Source organism: Schistocerca gregaria, chromosome 7 (assembly GCF_023897955.1).
Source record: "Schistocerca gregaria isolate iqSchGreg1 chromosome 7, iqSchGreg1.2, whole genome shotgun sequence".
Lineage (NCBI taxonomy): Eukaryota > Metazoa > Arthropoda > Insecta > Orthoptera > Acrididae > Schistocerca > Schistocerca gregaria.
Genome location: NC_064926.1, coordinates 277,024,204 through 277,046,047, shown reverse-complemented (window position 1 = coordinate 277,046,047; position 21,844 = coordinate 277,024,204). Strand labels below are relative to the sequence as shown.

At 37.7% G+C, this 21,844-nt stretch overlaps 1 protein-coding gene across 1 annotated transcript in view; it reads left to right on the top strand.

The window, feature by feature from the left end:
- Positions 1 to 21,844, top strand: part of LOC126281870 (calcium/calmodulin-dependent protein kinase type IV-like) — a 618,086-nt gene that overhangs the window by 542,237 nt on the left and 54,005 nt on the right. Inside the window, exon 6 of the mRNA XM_049981147.1 lies at positions 19,079 to 19,232. Within this exon, the coding sequence (XP_049837104.1) occupies positions 19,079 to 19,232 (154 nt within the window). The remainder of the gene's footprint in view (positions 1 to 19,078; positions 19,233 to 21,844) is intronic.

The window sequence follows — 21,844 nt, the reverse complement described above, 5'->3', positions numbered from 1 at the left end:
GCACCGTGTTTTAATACAATGTCTACCACGATGAATTTGGCTACCTCGAATGCTGTCTTAACGGCTTTTGTAATGACATAGCGTGTCAGATAATCAGTGTAAACAATAATACATCTATTGCCACTAGCAGACGTTGGGAATCGTCCGAGGAGGTCAATCCCAACACGCTGGAAAGGCGTTTCGGATGGTCGAATTGGTATGAGTCTTCCAAGTGGTTTCTCTGGCACTCTCTACAGTGCAACACATAGTGACGGACACTCCTAAATAAACCTGGCCAGAAAAATCTCTTGCGGATCCTATCGTAGATCTTAATAAATCCTAAATGTCCAGTTTCAGGTGTGTCAAGGAATTTTTGTAGAACATCTAAGCACATATGTTTAGGAATCACTGGTAGCCACCTATTTCCAAACGAATCAAAGTTTTTCTTGCAAAGTAATCCATTAGCTACCTTAAACTGTCCTTTCACATACTCTGATCGATTTAAGGCAAGCATAATTTGAGGTATCTTGGCGTCGTTCTTCTGTTCAGCAAAGAGATCCTGGAGTGCAGCGAGCCAGTCACCATCTTCATCCAACCCTTGAGGGTCTTGCACAGGGTTTCTTGAGAGACAGTCGGCATCTTGGTGTTTTCTCCCACTTTTGTACACTATGGTAATGTCATACTCTTGAAGACAGCCCACCTGGCGAGTTGTCCTGCTAGATCCTTAAGACCAATCAACCAGCAAAGTTAATGGTGGTATGTAACAACTGTGAATGGCCTTCCATAGAGATACAGTCGAAATTTGCACATGGCTCAGATCACAGCAAGACATTCTCTTTCTGTAGTTGAATAGTTTCTCTCGGCTTTTGTAAGTGTCCCCATACGAAATTTGCACCACAACAGCACCGTTCCCATAGCCGTTCTGCAGGTGATCTCTTATCATACAGACCAAGTACAGGGTCAGTCGTCAGAGCTTTTCGCAGTACATAGAAAGAATCTTGTTGAGCACCACCCCAGGTAACTTTAGCATCAGCTTTTAACAACTCTTGGAGTGGCCTGGCTTTGATACAAAAGTGTTTGATAAAACAACGGTAATAACAACATAATCTGAGGAAGATTCTCACATCTATAATACTTTTAGGAATAGAAAATTCCGTTATAGATCTACTTTTTCTGGGTCTGGCCACACACCTTCGTTTGACACAAGGTGTCCAAGTATTATTGCTTTTTTTTGCTCCCAAGAGACACTTTCTTCGATTACGTTTCAGTCCGCCTTGTTGGAGACACTTAAGAACGACCCTCGGTCTCCTAATATGATCATCAAATGTCTCTGGGAACACTATGTCATCTAAGTAACAAAGACACATCTTCCACTTCAGGTGCCTTAGAAGATTATCCACCATCCATTGAAAAGTTGCTGGTTCATTACACAAACCAAATGACATTACCTTAAACTCATACAGGCCATCAGGGATGATGAATGTAATTTTCTCACGATCAGCCTCATCTACTTCGATTTGCCAGTATCCTGAGTACATGTCCATGGTTGAGAAAAACTTAGCCCCCTTCAGACAATCTAATGCATCGTCAATTCGTGGAAGAGGGTAAACGCCCTTTTTCATTATCTTATTAAGCTTCTTGTAATCAACACAAAAACGGCAACTGTCATCCTTCTTCCTGATGAGAACCACTGATGACGACCATGGGCTCTGCGAAGACTAAATGATGTCATTCTGCATCATTTTCTCTACCTCGTCGCGAAGACACATGGTATGCTCTCTGGCTTATTGGTTAATGGTTTCCAGTGCTAATCTGGTGCTTCACCGTCGATTTGTCTAATTTCTTCTTCACCTGTGGATTGAAGCATTCAGAGAACTCTTGAAGAATGGCAAGTAGCTTCTTCTGTTGTTCCTTGGTGATATCTGATGATGGTCGAGCTAGAAGATCTTGTCTCGTAGTGGTAACGCTAATTTCGCCCACAGACTCGGCATGGGAAGTTTCTATGATGCTCAGCTGTTTTGCAATTAACAGCTCAGCGTTTGCTACTCACATGTGCCCTGGAAGGATCTGCGGTTCTCGGTGACAGTTAACTATCCATAATTCACCGAATCCATTCGTAAACGAGACGACAGAGGCTGGGATGACCAAGTTATTCTTCAGTGGTATGCTTCTCTTACATTCCACCACAAGATCCATGGGCTGATGCATGGCATGACACAAGACAGTTACCTTTCTAGCGCTGATTGCAGGAATGATCACTTCATCCAGCACACATACTCCTCACACACTCGGATGCGCATCTTCCTGTGCACGGTATCTCATCTCGTCTAATATAATCTTCGAGTGAGTACAATCTATAATTTCCTGAAAAGCTTTCAAAAATCCCATCTGAGAATGATGTCGTGACTACACTCTTGTAAGACGATTAATTCTAATGGCTATGTATGGTCACTTATACCCACACGAATGATACATCTTCCTGTAGGTTTTACATATCTTCCATTAGCCACCTTCAGCACAGATGTTTTGCTCTCGACTAATACGATTTACTATAACCGGCGACGGTACTTCTCCGAAATGACTGAATATGATGCTCCAGAGTCCACAAGAGCTTGTGCTGGTCGGCCATCCATGAGGAGATTGATATAGTTTCCTGTTATTTTTGGAGTGATCGACGGCAGAGGATTTTTCTCTTCGGCGGCCTCACCTCCAAGGAAGGTCGCACCCTTTACTTTTCCAGGTTGCGGTGGCTAGGTGATCGGCTGGAGCTTCTAAACGGCGATGGAGACCTTGATCGGCGTGTTGGGAAGCGTCCTCTCCAGTGGCTAGCTTGCAGCGATGGTGACCTACGTCGTCCTACACCCACATCTTCTTGTTCATATTCGTCGTCCTGGAGTTGGCGTCGGCTAACATCGGTCTGCTGTCTTCTGGCACGGGCGTCATCAAATATCTGCCGCCTTTATGCACAATAGCACACGTCCAGGTGGAAACATATTGGTTAGTTATCCAGGGTCCTCCAGACGTCAGTCTTCCTTGTGCCCAAACAGGTTTCTCGTGTGGCGTCGTAGGAACGTAACTCCGCCTGGGTCTCGACTTTTTCACCGTTTTAAAGGGAAATGAAGGACGAGGCATTGGGTTCAATGTCTGTTCCACTTCCTCCGTTATGACCTGTTCAAGCGTCTCAGTTTTTTCTTCGCCATGCAATCCAAGTGTCTTCTAAACTTCCTCTCTCATAGTTGTAATTCATTTTTGATGCATTGTCTCAATATACTGGCACCATTTTATGAAGTCGTCTGCTGTCGAAACCTCCTTCCGGAGTAGGACTTGATACATGTCATCAGCAAAACCCTTCGTGAGATGAGCAACCTTATCTTTCTCCTTCATTTCAGGATCCACTGTTTTACACAGCTTCAAGACGTATTGCATGTAGGATGCTGTAATTTCTCCTGGACGCTGTGCCCTGCACTTTAATTTCTCTTCCCCCTATGCACTTCTGTCGTTGTGTGTCGCCGAAATACTTGCGCTGTTCCACCTGGAATACTTCCCAGCTTCTTAACTTCTCCTCGTTGTTCTCATACCATTGCTTGGCAGTGCCCTCCAAGTGGAAAAGTATGTTAGCCAAACACACAGTGTCATCCCATTTGTTAAATTTATCTATACGCTCGTATACCTTCAGCCACTTGTTTGGACCTTGCCATCGTCACCAGAGAATCCGGAAGGATGTCTCATGTGGTGGCACACAGCTGCTGTCATCATAACAGCATCTTCTTCTTCTGTCTCCGATAGATTGTGATCTGTTGAATATGACTGGAACTCGGGGTTCTCGCCACATAAACGTCAGCTCCATCGTGGCCTGACGGGAGCCATCGTGTCATCGATAATGTGTGCTATCACAAGTTCCAACACCCAGTGCCTCCGCCAGAATAATGTGACGTAGAAGAAAGTGTAATTAGATGAATGACGAACACTAACTTCACTTAAAGAAAGTTTATTCAGCACTTGCACATACAAGAGGGCCGAGCGAACTGCCTCTGGCAAGGACATATACAGTATATATACAGTTACAGAACATTCCAGTACAATGATGCTTAACATTTGCGGATACTTCTAGAATGTACTCGAACCAAATGTAGAAAGTAAAATTTTACAGTCTAAGTGGGTTTAGAACTCACGACCCTCCATGCAACAGTCTAGTATCGTAATCACTACACTACTGTTACTGTGCTGTTAAGTTTATTCGACGACAATATAATACTTTTTTTTTTACAAATAACTTATTCAATAATGTAATACCACACTGTTCACTGTCTGCACTATACACATATTGTTTCCTAACACACACACACACACACTGGTGATCTCTGGGCTATTTTCTGTGCTGCAACTTTCCATTTGCTAACCTGAAAAACTGAGTCAGCATCCCTCTATAGTGAGTGAGATGTTGAGCTCAGAAAGAGGAAGAGTGTTAGTATTTTGCTATACATTGCTTGGGGGTAAGTTTTTCTAGAAAAGGAAAAAAGAAGGAAAAAACATAGTGTGATGGTGTTACGTGGAATGTTTTATAATCATTATTATTATTATTTATTAGTATAAATTTTTTTACCAAACCTCGACTCTGTTTTATCCAAGTAATTGTTCAATGTATAAAATGTATTGCATAACAGGTACGTTTTAGCTGCCCTTTTAAGTAAGTATTTTTTGCAATTTGTTTAATGTCTTTTGGTAATTTATTGTACAGTTTTATTCCTTGGTAGAGAAAGATATTTTGAGTTTTACGTTTATTTTTTTTAGGTAAATGTAAGTTGAGTCTAGCTCTTGTTCCATGGTCATAGACAGAGCTGTTTGCGCAATAATTACCAATGTTATTTTTGATGTGTATAACTGATGTAAATGTATTCACATGGAGCAGCTAAAATCGCCAGTGTTTTGAATAGACCTTTACAATGAGCACGATTACTAATTTATGTTATTGTTCTTATGGCTCTTTTCCGGAGTTTAAAAATTGTGTTAATAGTTTGTGCACCTGTTCCCCAAAAAACAATGCCATAGCTAAGAACTGAGTGTGCATGTGAACATTATGTAACTAAAAGACATTGCATGTTACACACTCATGATAGGGTTCTAAGGGCATAACATGATGATGACATTATGTGTCCAGGCACCTTTGTGTGTTCACACCACATCAACTGGGAATCAGTGTTCATTCCTAGAAATTCTGCATTTGTTACACAGTCCATAGCAGTGCCATCTACATTTAATTTAAACATTGTCATTTTACCTCTCAGACTGAAATTCATGGCATTAGTTTTCTTTACATTCAATGTTGCTTTATTTCTTATTGGAAAATTGTAAACTTTCCTGAGAGTTTCATTTGCTTTCTCTGCAAGGACTTCTGTGTTCTCAGTGACTATAATATCACTGTCATCAGCAAAGCAAACTTTTTCACCATGAATATCACTACTGCAAAAGTCATTAATGTATATCAGGAATAGTATTGGTCCTAATACGCTACCTTGTGGAACCCTTATATTAACGTAGTTTGGGTCTGACAAGTGTTTTACTAAATTTTTAGCTCTATTTGAAATATGTGTAATCTCCACTCTTTGTACCCTATCTGCTAGGTATGACTGAAGCCAGTCATTAGCTACCCCTCTTACTTCTAATGTTTCTAATTTATTTAATAGAATCTTGTGGTTGAATGTATCAATGGGCTTACAAAGATCGAAAAATATGCCTGTGACACACTCATCTTTGTCAAGAGCATCAAGGACAACTTTTGTGAATTCTACTACGGCTGACTCTGTATTTTTGCCACTTTGGAAACCAAACTGTGATTTGCTTAAAAGATTGTATTTATTGAGGTAATTAATTCTTCTGACTTTCATAATTGCTTCTACTATTTTTTAGACTGGCGACAGCAGAGAAATGGGTTGGTAATTTTCTATGTCTTCTGCATTACCTTTCTTAAGCAAAGGTACAACTCTTACCTGTTTTAACTGCTCTGGAAATGTCCCTGATGTGAAGGATTAATTTATTATATTTGTTGAGGGGCTTTGTATAATATCTATGAATTGTTTCAGTACACACATTGGTACTTCATCTAAGCCTACTGACTTTTTATTTTACTTTTTGAACAGTTTTATTTACTTTATTCTCTGTGCTTGGAAGTAACATCATTATATTTAGAGCAACATTATTTACAGGTGTTATATTTGTTTTGGGGAATTTTTCCTGTAGCTTCTCCGTAATACTTGAAAAATGCTCTCTGGCCACTGTGGCAGAGTCGTTCTAGGTGCTTCAGTCCAGAATCATGCAACTGCTATGTTCGCAGGTTCGAATCCTGCCTTGGGCATGTATGTGTGTGATGTCCTTAGGTTAGTTAGATTTAAGTAGTTCTAAGTTCTAGGGGATTGATGACCTCAGATGTTAAGTCCCATAGTGCTCAGAGCCATTTGAACCATTTTTGAAAAATGCTCATTTACATAGTTTTCTAAGCCTTGTGGATCATTTATTACCTTATCCCCCTCACTTAGCACTATGTTATTCTGCATATGTTTGCCTCCATTTTCTTTTCTATAACAGTGCAGACTGCTTTGCTTTTATTCTCTGTGTTATATATTATTTTGTCATTAAATGACTTTTTTGCACCAATGAGCGCCTTCCTATAGATCTTTTTGAATCTGTGACAGAAATTTAAGAATTGCAGATCATTACAACTTGTTTTCATGATACTGAGGTATTTAAGTGTTTGAGAGGACTTTTTAATACCTGCTGTTATCTATCTGTTTTTGTGGGATGTTGATACAGACATGCATACTTTTAGAAATGCATTTTCAATGTTCGCTTTAAATAACATGGAGAATTTAGAGAATTTCATATTCACATTGGTTTCCTTATACACTTCATTCCAGCTTTGTTTTGCTAGTTCTTTTCAGAAATCTTTTATTTTGATTTCTGGTGTCATTTGTAGGCTTGTAATTTAAGGAAAGACTCAGTGTCTGATTTAACTGTTGTTATTTGACAGAGATGGTCTGAAAGTCTGAGATCTTTTACAGCTACATCAGATTTTTCTCTGTCCGTATTTGTGGCCACATGGTCAATTACTGATGCAGTCATTGTGGCAACCCTTATTGCACTATTGACCAATAGGAACAATCCAAAACTTTGACAGATATTTATGAGGATGTTGCTGAGTTCATTTATGATATTAGTGTTGATGTTGATATCCCCACACAGAATGATGTTGACCTTTATACTTGAGACTTTATCTAGAACTTCTGTTAATTTATTGAAATTTGTTTACACTGCCACTGGCAGATCTATACACACCCAAAATGATTAATTTCTTGCTGATATCAAGACCTGTTGATTCAATAGCTGATATTTCAAAGTATTTGTCTTCACTTATTATAGTGAGGTCATCTCTGATTTGAACTGTGTTCCTTTTCTGATATAAGTGCATGATCCTCCACCCCTTGAAGCAGTCCTGCAGTAAGAGTTTGCCCTGTCAAACAGTGATAATATTACATGTCGGATTTCTGTGTCTTTGCACCAGTGCTCAGTAACACAATCTATTCAAATATCGGAGCACAACTTCTAGTAGTTGTATTTTATTTTTTGGTTGATTGCATGTTTTGATGGAGGATTTTTACGTCTGTGAAAGTCCCCATGTTACACTTTCCAATGGTCTGTTTTTCTTTGTGACATCCAGTATATGTCATATTTGGAGTGTTAAAATCTGTCTTGTGAGTGATTGTTTCAGTATTTTTTTAAACTGCTGGAGATATTCTTTAGGAATGGGAACCTTTTGTCTGGATTTATCCTAAAAAAGACTTACTTTTCCTACCCATGACAACAGGTAATTGACCATGTGTGGCACGAGATCCACCCCATATACTTTCATGAATCAGCTGTATCAATCTTCTGTTCCCAGTCCTCTTTACATGTAGGCCATGCCTAGCAAAACCCCATCTGTTGATAGTCCCAACAGGCAACAGAGAAACATGAACAAAGTTGGCTGCCCTCAGAACCATCCCTAACCCTACATTTTGATTCACATCACAGCTACATCAAGGTGAGGTTGATCATGATGCCGGAACAGCTCAACATCATGTATGTTGGTGTCATGAGTCAGGGAAGCTATCTTGTCCAGGTCATCACCTTTGTCATTGCCCCGTCCCTGTCCAAACTCTATCCCGCCCTACCCATTATCCCTACAAGATCCTCTTTTGTAAAGTCCATACATAAAGACACTAAGTCGTCTGTTACATGACTTAGCCATGCATTTGGCTTGAAGATTTTGGTGACCTGGTATGCGCCCCTAAACTTTCCTGTAACTGAGGGCCTACACCTCGCTGATGATTACTACCTAGCAGCTAGCAGCAGCACTTTCTTCTTCCTAACACTTTGTGCATTCCAAGGCTTCTTGATCTTGGTTGAAGTGTGCTGCACATTTCCTGCTCCTCATTCTACCTGAGGCTCTTCTCCACTTAACTCTGGCAGTTTTTTTTATGTTGATGATAAAACTGTCAGATTGTGCTCTCTTTCTTTCTATTCTCCTACCAGCTGCCTGCTCCTCCTCCCCCAAACTCCCTTGCTCCTTACCAGTTCCTTTCTTGCTTCCTCCAACTACGCCTGAATGGTTCTTGTTCCCTTGTTTCCCAATCAAAATGTTCCTACTTCATACTCTGCAGTTCCAGGAGAGAGCCTCTTCTGTTGTCCCCACTGCAACCCCCCCTCCCCCCCCCCCCCCCCCCCCCAGTGAAAATATTTCCTACAAGATTGGCAACAAATCCCTCTCCTCACTGCCTTCTAACAGCTCCCACATTTCTCACTCATGGTCAGTTTCGAAAGAATAAACAAGTTTAGAGAATGTTTTAAATTTACCAAGGACATGAGATTGGCGGTAAATAAACAAAAAACAACACAAAGGTCTTACATGCAGTTGTTGTTTTTGTACTGATTTAGAGATACAGTGACAGAAGAATGAATTAGTAATTACTCTGCTATTAGAGAATTTACGTTATCAAGTGTGTTTGGTCAGGCTTTTGAACGTTTGTGGCTCAGAAAATTTAGGCCTAGGTCACGTCTATCTAAGTAGTAAACAATACGAAATGTGTTAGTTAAATACGATTTAGAAACGTTTAATTACACTTTTATTGCGACAACATCCACTTATGAAACTAGTAGCTGTCTTTTTTAACGAATTTTGCACTTTCAAGAAAACTTTAATAGAACTTTTTGTGTTTATGTCACGCAAAATTTCGAGTTATGTCGCGATTACTGGGACTTCAGGTGACACGACAAGAACAAGCTCTGCTGGGACGCTAATATTCAGTTGTGTGACAAGAACGGATACTACAGAAAGTATACGATACAAAGGACATTTAAGTTTGACACTATTTCCTCTTAAATAAGTTCTGGCGGATGAGGAAAATGCCTGTGATCCCACTCGGTGGCCATCTTGCTTAGTCTGTGTCACACAATGTTCATTGCACAACCATTTTACTACCAAGTGCTCAGTGAAGGATTCCAAGAGCTTAGCTACAGGCTTCGACCATAGATACTAGTAGACTGGCCTTGCTGTGCAGAAGCTATAGGGCTGGTGTGGCTCCAACATAAACCACGTGACTGTTGGCAAAACGTGGCGGGATTTCAAATCAGCAGTCTGCCATCCTATGTTTGTATCGTATTTTCCCCACATTTCTCAATTGACTGCCAAACGCTTTCAACAAAAATTACTTTTTATTTGCGAAAAATTATGCCAGAACTATATTTGACCTGGACTTGTTCACAGTAGCATTTATAAAATCTAACAAATACATCGAACGCCATTCTGGTGCGCAGCAGGACGAAATGACCATAAACTATCAATTAAAGTAAAATTTCGTTAAAATTCTTTTAAACAGTAAGAGTGGGCTCGTGTCAAAACTTTAAACATTGGATTCGCCGCTTTTTGAGCTCTAGTAACTTATAAAAGAAAATGGGATATGGTAATCATGTCAACTATAGGTCCCAAAATTTTCAGTATCAATTTTAGGTGTACTTCAAAGGTTCATTTCCCAATATTTTTACAAAAGTTTGAACTATCAGTTTAAAAAAAATGATATTTTAGATGAATAGTGAGACTTTCAAGTTTCAGAAAATAATTTTGGAGCCTACATTTATGTAATATTATTAGAAGGTAGAAAATATTCTCTTAATGTGTCGACTATAGGTACTCTTACCTTATTATAATCTCACTTGAATATACAAATCCTTGCTACCTGTGGGCTATTAAGTGCCTCAAAATGAATAATGCATATACCAAAGTGAATATTGTGCACCATAGTAAAAGATGTCAATTATGACTCAAGAAACACCTATAAAATTTCAACTGAAACAGTCGTTACGGCTCTCAATTCAACCAGGGCAGGCCATAAATTAAAAGTTCCAAGAGACTATGCAATGATTTTAATTTTTAAAAGTATTTCTTCACAGTTGATGAAAACAATCTCAAGGAAAACTCTTTTCAAGGTTAAAACACTGTTGTCAACTTCTGTCTTAAGATAGTCATTCCGTGGGAAAAGAAACTGCAAAATAACTGTGACAGTATATAATTTTTAAGAAAACTATCTATGGGACACTTTTCACTCCTAATATTGCAAAACTGTACTGACCCTCATCCAGATTAAGAGCTATTTTCCAGGGCACAAACAGGTTAGAGCTCATCTGCCAAAACAAAAACATTTGGCAGTCCCTCAGTACAATAAGAATAATGGCTCTTATTTTAGAAAAATAATGCTGGTACAATGATCTGATTTTGTTCTGACACTGCGTGGGATCATGAGGAAACTTTTCCTTGCCTCTGCATAATAATCATGTGGGCGTAAATAAAATAAAACTCCCCTTTAATTATCATTGCAGTTTGTGAACAATTTGAATAGCTTACTACAAATGCAGCAGAAGACAATTAGTCAACCTAGAGCTTAAAAACTCACTTTTTTAACAGAAATTTTAGGCTTACCTTAGGAATAACCTTTACAGATAGGAAAAGTTGTTCTTACACTGAAAAGTGAGGTATGTTTTCTGCAGAGTTCATAAACTGCCAATGCCATGCACAATGTCACATTTTCATGATGTTTTGTACCAAATTTTGGAAACTGTTGCATATGAATGAAATATATATATACCTGTACTTGCTTCACTCAAACAGCATTCCAAATTTCTTACTGCAAGCTTATGCGACAAATCCTTAGTACCAGGTGTCTGTAGTGGATGCATATTGCCAGAGGTGAACACTATCCTTTGCAGTAACAATTGAGGTAATAGAAATACTTTTGTGCGTGACACTCCAATGATATTTACAAACATGCACTGTCAACGCCATGCACAATCTCACATTTTCACTAAGTTCCTTAGCAAATTTTGAAAGCTGTTGCATATGAATGAAATATATGTACCTGTACATGCTTCACTCAGAGCCTACTGAATTTTGTATTACAATCTCATCTGACAAATCCTTACTACCTGGTGGCTATTACATATCTATAGCAGACAATTTATCGAAGTGAACACAATCCATTGCACAAACTACAGTTGACTAAGAATCAAGAAACTGGTTTAAACTTTTGCGTGAAACAACTTTTGGGAGTTTGAGTTTCCATAGATAACATAAAAAGAAATACATGTGGATTCTTTCAAGTGCTTTTCTCATTTTAAACTTATTACACTTTTTCTCAGTTGCTGCAAGTATTTAAAGAAAACTAACATCTCTTGGGAAAAATAGATATTCAGAAAAAATTAACTCAATACTTTATTTCACAACATTATTTTATTTCTTACAAAATTTTATTTCACATTTTCTTTCTTACAAGTCAATATTTTCCAACAGATTTATTTCTTAAGCCCATATTCTAAGAGGGCAGAACAATGTTTAACAGGTAAAAAGATATAGAAGACACTGACAAGAGAATAAATATAGTAAAAATATAAGGGCCCAAACAAATTAATAACACAATATGCAGACCTAGAAGGAACAAAAAATAAAAAAGACAGTACATAAATATATATTCTGTTAAGAGCAAAAGAATATCTAGGTTTACATAAAACAAATGAATCCAATTGGTCTGAAAACAGAAGTAAAGTCCAAACATATATTGAAAAAGGCTTTGTGGATGCAGTACGGGCACTTAGAAAGGCTAAGAACTCCAGACACCTCTGTCTGTACTTTGTGTAGACATCATGGTTCAAACATTAATAATAATAAACAACATAACCTTGGCAGTTATTAACTCTAATGTAATAGGGATCAGGCATAGAATATTTAATGTCCCTTAAACAGCACAGTTTTTGTATATAAACTCCTCACACAACCTTTCTGGAATGTTTCTGTCACAAACTTTCCAAAATGGTGATCTCTAGTTTTAAAATACTCATGAGAGACTGATGCAACATCTAGGCCTAACTTCTCTGAATTACAATTGACAGCTGATGTAAATGGGTTAGATTGCATCATATCCAGTCCAGAAGATACACTGAGAATGGAACAATCTGCAGTATCCAAAGTAGATCCAAATTCTGACCCTCTTAGCTGCTGATGGATAAGCAATCGTTTGTAGGCTGCTTTGAATTGAGTTGCTGTGGGATTGTTATCACCACCATATCTTCTGATTGAGCTGAAAAGTGTCTCTAGGTGGTCCTGTAGCAATTTATATGTAAGCAAGAAATTTAGTTTTGGTTGAGATCTGTCTATGAGGGAAACATATAATTTTCTTAGGCTCTGTATACATACAAGAAAGCCAAGGAAACCAGTCTTTCTGTTAGTATACAAAATAGATGGCCCATTAGCCTCAAGTCTCAGCACTTTAATATATTTTTCCACTTCATCAAGAAATGGTAAAATATGGCCAGCTGTCTGCATTGACAGAGGTGATTTATACCCTTTGGACAGGAGATTCCTACTATTGAAACAATCAAAAAGGTTGTTCATTGTCCTTATAAATTTAACTGTATGTTCACATCCTTTAAAGTCAACTAGCTGCAAATCTTTGTCAAGGAATTCTAGAGAATTAGCTACACTACCACTAAATGTTTGCACAGCAATCCTTTCATTCATTTTATGACGATACCACTCAACGTGTTTTGTTCTTATTTTTGTAACAGCCAGAAGTTTCTCCACTTTTTGCAGCTCATGTAGTTTTAATACATAATCCCATTTTATTGGATTTCTGTTTCCATTGAAAATGACACCTTTACCAGCTAATGTATTCCGTATTAACTTGAACATGTGGCATGGATCAAGGAATATGCAAACATCATCCTTACATAGAGGGTGTTTAAAAAATGATTTCATTCTGCACGTTGAAAGACAGGTGCCTAGCTTGTCTACCATTGCAGTGTTTATGTGAGCACCATCAAAAGTAACAGAAATTACTTCTACTCCAGTATCATATGTAAATTTCAACACCTCCTTAAGTAGGTTTGATTTTTCAACAGCACCCAGGCCATTGACTAAAAAGTAGCCAATTGGAATTTTCCATGAACCATTAACAGCAGTCAACATGAATGTTAATGCCTCATTTGCAACAGGCAGATTGTCATTGTCAAGATCGGTACCATAATCTATGTAACCAATAAACTTATTTCCACAAAATTCAACATGCTTCCTTATGGCAATCTCATCAAATCACATGGCACAAAGCAATTTCTTACCTTTGCTAATGAATTCTTGACTCTTTATTCCAAGCGCTATTGCTGCTTCTTTACTGAAACCAGGATCCCCATCAACAACACTGTACCATTTTCTTAATGTTCATGGATGTGGCAGTGATGTTTTAAAATTTTTCCTTACATAGCTATATTCCTTGCTACTGTAAAAATTTAGTGTTAGAGCAAAGGTCCAAAGAGCTGCTGGATACATATTTGCTTCTTTACCTCTACTGACACGTTGGAGCAACTCCAAAGTACCACGTGGCAGCATCTGATAGCAAAAAGCCACACCATTTATGCATAAGTATTCCAACATGCAATCAGTCATACATTTTGAAAATGACAGTCATTGTAAATATACTTGGCTTTAGTAAATTAGCCAGGGATTCATTTATAACATGATTATTTTCAAAATTATATATCAAAGATTTCAAAGACAAGACTTTCTTCTTCATCCCACAAGATGACCACTGAAAATTCTTTAACTTCCTGGCTTTGATGCTAATCTGCCGTCTTGCCACATCTATCACTTTTTCTGCTATGCCAGGAGTACACAAATCGATATTCGAAAAGTCCACAATATACCTGAAACTTTTGTTTTTCGAGGGGTTCATTTCCATATCGCATAACGTCACTGTAAACAAAACAAAAATGCATGTTTTGAGGTACAATTTCTGGGCGAAGCATGTCCGAAATGGCACTTAACGAAACATGCTACAGTTCTATTCTAATACAATATTTTACTAACTCGCAGTTGTTACATACATTCTAATAACATTCAGACTTACAGGCATTGGAAGCACAGACTTCAGAAGACGAGGCATCATCTAACGAATGCCTTCTATTGTGTGATTTATGGAGCTTAGGCCTCTTCGATTTCATATGCTCCGGAAAATCGAAATGTGTCAGGATAGCATCACTTCTTAGCCAATTCCCTCCAGTCTTATCACTATAAAACATCAGGTTTAAAAATGACAGACATCATAAATACAAATTATAAATATACATTGTAAATAATAACTAACCTATCAAAACATTTTTCCTTGAAGTGCTTCAAGCAAAGGCGTGTATGTGCAGATGGCTTAAAGTTTTTCCGCTTCAGGGCCTGTATCCAAAGCTGCCTTCGGTTTTCATCCTTAGGGAACCTATGAGTAGGAACGAGAAACAGTTATACTTACTTCTGTAGTCGAATTATCACAGATACTTTCCAAAATGTCGTATGAGTCTCACTTTACAGGCACAGCTTTCAACACTTTAATTTACGTGAAACTCTATTTCAAGTGTAAAAAACATAGAAAAGTCACTTCAGCAGATTTCAATAAATGCATCTGCACTATCATAGAAACACTTACATGTGAAATGTACAGCCATAAGCGCAACACGAAACAACCATGTTTTGCCAACATTCACATGACTTCAGCCCAGAGATGTTGGAGCCACGAAAATGATGTCAGGGCCAGTCTATTATATTTATGGTTGAATGCTACAGGCCAAGCCCTACCAAGCCAAAACAAGCTGATTTTCTTGAGGCAGCCTATTCCTCCTGAAGAGCTGAAACCAAAGAAGTTAATGATGTTGGATTCTGGGGCCTGAAGTAAAGTCGATTTTCTGACTTATCCCAAAGATGAGTCTACAGATCGGGGCTCTGGGCATGCCACTCATTTCAGAAATGTTATTGTCCACAAACCATTGCCTCACAGACACTGCTTTATGACAGAGTGCATTACCAAGCTGACATAAACAATCATAGTCTCTGAACTGTTCCTCTATTGCATGCAGTACACAGTGCCAGAAATTATGTCCATATCTACTTGCATTTAGCATTTTCTTAAGCACCATATCCTAAAAATGAAAAACATTCGTATACAATAACACCATATGCCCTGTACTTCATTGTTGGCACTATATATGACGGCAGGTAATGTTTTCCAGGTGTTCCCCAATCCCCAACTCTTCCACTAGATTGCCACAAGATTTAGCATGATTTGTCACTTCAAATTTTCCAATTCCAGTCATCCACTGTCCAGTGGCATCAATCTCTACACCACATCGAGTGTAGTTTAGAATTGGGTGCAAAAATGTTTGACTGATGAGGATCTGTTTGACCATTGTGTCCCAACCTTTTTAGTTCCTTATACACAGTCATTGTGTTCGCTGAAGGCAGCACTTTGGAACTCACAAGTGATTCCTTCCCCTGATTTCAAACAATTTCTTACAATTACCCTTCTCAGGACTATATGGTCCCACTCGATCAGTGTGTGAGGTCTCCTTGGTCTTAGTTTAGTTGTTGTTGTTCCTTTGTATCTTTGCTTCACAGTCTCATGACCAACAGTCATCTTGGTCATCTTTAGAATGGTGAAATGTCCCTGATGAATTTGTTACTCAGGTAACATCAAACTAATAGTACACATTCAAAGTCACTGAGGACTCTTTACTGATTTATTCTGCTGTTATTGCTTCTCTACTGTCAACCCAATATTCCCTGATTACATTACTATTGGTTATCCATCATGAGCTTATGCAAGTTACTTAGGATGTTACCTTACATATTCTGCTTAACCCTTCCTTGCTAGCAACAGCTGACATTGAAAGACTTCAATTCACGTATGCACTTGGCAGTCTTTTCCATTCTACAGTATTTCTTGTGCTGCATTGTTTACACTTCACTTCTGTAAACTGTTTCTCACTTTTGAACAGTAACAGTGTTTATTTCTGTTTGTTTGTTTTCATTCACATTGTGATTGTTGCCAACCTGTGAAACTACTTTGTGTATGTGTGTGTGTGTGTGTGTGAGAGAGAGAGACAGAGAGAGAGAGAGAGAGAGAGAGAGAGAGAGAGAGAGAGAGAGAGAGAGACTTAGTGTAAATTAGTGAAATTATTTTGTAAGTTATGGTATGCTATTTAGAGATGTGGGAGGATATGAGGGGAAGATTTTTTGTTGTTGTTGTTGTTGGGGGACTGGATGGTGACTGTATGACAGAATCTGGAAGGAGATGGTAGTGGTAAATGGAGCTTGTGGCTGAATGTGCATATTTAATGTTCTGTTAAGTGATCAGTCAGTTTAAAAAGTGTGTGGTTTGCCAGGTTGGTCTGATCAGTTATGAGTTGTTTCTGTTGTTTTGTGGTTTTCTGAATGTGGTAGTTTTCTTGTAAGGTGAGGAGATGTTTTTTTTGTTGTTGTTTATCATAACGGTTTCCACGTTCATGTCTCATTACCACCAGAGCCATGGACATAGAAATCGTTAGGACAAACAACAACAAAAAGAACTACCACATTCAAAAAACCATAACAGAAAAGAAACAACTCATAAATCATCAGATGAACTTGGCAATCCACAAACTCTTTAAACTGATTGATCACTTAATATAACGTTAAATATACACTTATTACCCCAGGCTCCATTTACCACTACCATCTCCTTCCAGGTTCTGTCCTACAATCACCATCCAGCCTCCTTCCCCTCCTCCCGCCAAAAAAGAAAGTAGGTTAAAGGGTTGGGTTGGCAATACTTACAACTTGAATAAAAACAAGCAAGCCGACATAAGCACTGTTACTGTGCAGTGAGAAATGGTTTACTAAAGTGAAGTGTAAATAATGCAGCACAAGAAATATTGTAGAATGGGAACAACTACCATGCACATATGTAAATCAAAGTCTTTTGACATCAACCACTGCTAGCAAGGAGGAAGGAAGTAGAACAGAATAACCACACAAAATGCTTTATAAATAAAAGCAAAATGCATCTGGTGCAGTTCTCTTTAATTAAATTTCTGTCAGCTCAAGATGGATTACCAGTAGGAACTGATTTTAACAGCTGCTGCTGAAGATGGCCATGCAAACAAATGTATTCCCTGATTCATTTTCTACTGGGGGAACCACTCTCATGACATTTAGTGGTCCATTATGCATTACATAATCCTGGACATCAGTGCTGATGTCCAAGATTAAATCTAATCCTCTCTATAATGTCTCATGGCACGAGGACAATTGACACCTTTGAAGTGATCAGTCTGCTAGATGGAGACAAACTACACAGCATCTTGGTGATATTTAACAGGAATAGGCTGTGTGCCAGCATATTTTTCCACTCTCTCACTTGCATATCTGGTGGCAAAAAACTTCGTACCACCACCTCGCCTTCTCTTGCCAACTAAATGTTGGTGATGAAACTTTCTTCCACCATCAGGATTCAAGAACGATACCTTTCCAGTTCAGCACCACAGCACAAGCATGTGTTAGTGACCTCAGTTATGGAGGAGGCTGGCAGCATGAGATTTTTAAAATTCCTCAGTGAAATTGTGTCTAAATAATTTAGTTTTGAAATATATGCACATTAGTCTGAAGATTACATTTAAACTGTCTAACTTAACAGATGTGACAAATCAAAAACATTCATAACGATTAATGATATTTTTGAACGTCACAGTCATGTATGGCACAGCCTACATGAAAATGTATTGTGTTAAATATAAACTACAATTGAAGGTAAACTAAGAAAATTATCAGACAAACTGATGACATGTTACATGTTACATACTAACACATCATTCTGACAAGTAGTCTGAGTCACCAAATGAAATTCAGCAAAGGTATTCCTTTTCAATCTGTGCATACTTCAATATAGCCTGTGTATCTGCTGCTGATGTACTTACAACCACAAAAGGAAATCTATTTTCACTGATAACATTTAATTTGGCATGAAAATGGATGGAGATTCTTCAATGGTTCATAGACAGTATTGCACCATCGAAACAGAAAGTTATTGTTTTCATATGAACAACATTTGTGTAAATAATGTATTAAGCTTCACATATGGAGGAGATAGCACCAGGAACAAAGTTAAACAATAAGAAATTTTAAGAATATACAGAGAGACTTCAGAGGTTACAGAGGTATGATGCAAGCCAATTTTTCTGCTCAGAAATGCCATTTATTTTAATTTATCCTGACCACAGCATCATAACTCTTTTCTGTTCTCACACAAGTAATTTAATCAAAAACTGCATAATCTACCTTTAAACACATATATAAATATTACCTAGGAATGGAATTTGTTTACTCTTCAGATTCATTAACATATCCACAAAAGTTTACAAATGGCTCTAAATTTTAATATTCTTGATAAAGCATTACATTCTATTTCTACCCCAGTGTCAGTACAGCTACAGACACATATTTTAGGAAATATGTTATAAAATCATTCTAATACCATTATTGTTGTAATGGATTTTATAATACATCCTAATAATTTTCAAGAATGTTGTAAAGCATAAACCTTTGAATAATCTATACACACATTCAGATTTTTTTTTTTTTTTTTACTTTCTTTTAAAAATTTGCATATAAGACAGGATTACTATTGATTTCTTGCTTTCAGATCCCTTACGTTATATTGCATTGTATTGACAGTACCTGCATGGTTCTGGTGTGGTTCATGGTGATCTGAAGCCGGAACATCTACTTTTTGAATCTGAAGATGAAAACTCTTGCCTCAAGATGACTGACCATGGCCTAAACCATCTGCTTCAAAAGAGGCATCCTGGGTTTCCAAGGAGCTATTCTGGTTAGTTCTACTGCAGAATATTGTTTCACACATACTTATTAAACACGTTGATTATATAATGGGGTAGTGTATTTGAAGCCCTCAGTACATAACTTATGTAGCATGCAGGCTTTAGTATAAAACCTCTTGTTATATATCATATCTAAATGCAAAAGACTGATGACCATAGATGTTAAGTCCCATAGTGCTCAGAGCCATAAATGCAAAACTTTCTACTTCCAATTACTGCTCTCTCCTTGTCCTGCACTATCATTATGCAGCTTACAAAGCACTAAACTCAGCGATGTAGCATACAGCTTAAAATATTTTCTTATTTTTCCCTTCTCTTCAACTGAAAAAAAATCCCATTTTTTCATAAAGATTAACTCAATATACACTCTTGAATTGAAAGGATAAGATATCATTAGATTATTCAGTACATTTCTAGATAAAAGTTTGTTAACGTCTACATGTGACTTCAACTATAATCTAATAAAAAATTACAGTAATAAGTCAAGTACAAAACCATTAGTCACTAGAGGAATCATATCTATGGAAAACAAAATAAACTAGAAAAAGTAAAGAACTTGTTGCAGTTAAACACAAAAAAGTTCCTTTATTATCTAGGACAGTTATAAAAATTTAGAAGTTTACTTGTATCACAGTATTCAGATAACAAATAACATGGCTATTACTCTTGTTGAGGTCATAGATTGTAACCATGGGAGGGACATCTTTAGAGACAAACTACACTGATCACATAGAAACTTAAATTGTCTACTTTGGAATCAAGAACAAATGATCAGAAATGAATATTTAGCATTTTATAAATAAAAACAACTTACCACTGGCAGCATCAACTTAAGCCTCTAGTACCTTTTCAGTCCCAATGCATCCATTATAATAGCTCATAAATTTTTTCTACTCTCTGTCAAAATATCCCTGTTGTTTATCATATACTGAGAGACAGAGCTAGGACTCAACCAGTCATATACCTTCAGTTTCTATTTGGGCTTCAAATACCACTGACTTTGTTGTAATCCAGTTGAAATAAATCCACAGGAGTGAGATCCATCCATGACATAGCCTACATTTTCCAACCAGTTATGAGAATGTAATGTAATTGGATAGAAAAAAAATCCACTCACCAAGTAGCAGCCGGAGAACTCACATGTAAAGGTATTTAAATTTGCAAGCTTTCAGAGACACTGGCTCCTTCTTCTGGTAGAAGGGCTGAAGGGGAAGGGACCCCTCTACCTTCCCTTCAACTCTTCTGCCAGAATAAGATGCCACAGGCTCCAAAAACTTACAAATTTATATGCTTTTAACATGTGTTATGCTGCCACTTGGTGAGTGGATATTTTACCTGCACAATTACATTTATTCTCAAAAAATAATTATATTTGGTGATGTACTTGAACCAATTATGAAGTTATCTGTCATTTATGATCTCACAGCTGATACTATTGAAATGACATGCTGCAACTTCAGATGAGATCTCACGAAAGTAAGAGGAATAGTCTCAACAGCTGCCACAGAAAATATTGAATGAACACTGGGTACTGTTTACTATAACATTAGGATCACAGGAAATAATGTCCTATTAGATGATCTTATAAAACTACAGCCCACGATTTGATAAAGATTCAGTGCTGATGAACTGAGATGAATGTAGGGAACAGATTTTCATTGCTCCAGACATGGCTTTTGTGGCAGTTTAGTTACAGTTGAAAGAAGCCTGTGAAAAATTTGTACTGTTGGAAGTACGCTCCTGGAGTACTGTGGTGGATAATGTATTGACAGAACTAAATTCAGGATTCAAAATCATTTGGTGTCATTGCTTGCATACGATGTTCATCATATGGGTGCAATTGCTACTCTACCAGTACTTTGCTTGCTGTTTTCTTTGAAACATAAATTTCAAATGGAACAGCAACAAAGTTCAGGACACTGTGACTGCAGTGGAGCTGTGTACCTATTCATAAACACTGAAGAAGTAGTGCTTCATTAGTTTGGTTTTGAGGAGGGGACAGTATACAGTAGCTGTTAATGAAATATTCATGAAGAGAATTGAGAACCAAATCATAAACAAAGTATGGGGCAAATAGTCATAAACTTGAGAGTCCGAGAGCAAGTTCATAGTGTAAACAAAGGGGAGGCAAGTCATACACAGTTATTTGAATGTTACTTACCAGGCTCTGCCTGTTACAATCTTTTGGTATGCCACAAGCGAGAACATCTGAAAGCCACAGAGTTGAAACCAGTAGCATCTCTACTATATCATCCAAGATCATGTCTCAAAAGTAGAGTATTAAAACTGTGTATTGTTTTCTCAAGCTAACACTACCAATTTTGATGTAGCTTGTACTTGCTTGTTATGGAATATCTACTTCTAAATCTATACACTATCACTGTGAAAGCAGAGTGTACATCCCACTGCACCAGTTACTATGGCTTCCACCAGTTCCACTCACATATGGAGTATGGGAAGAATGATTGTTTGAATATCCTTGTTCATGCAGTAATTATTCTAATCTTATCCTCATCCTCATGTGAGTGATACTTAGGGGATTGTAGTATATTCCTAGAATCATCATTTAAAGCCACTTATTGAAACTTTGCTAACAGACTGT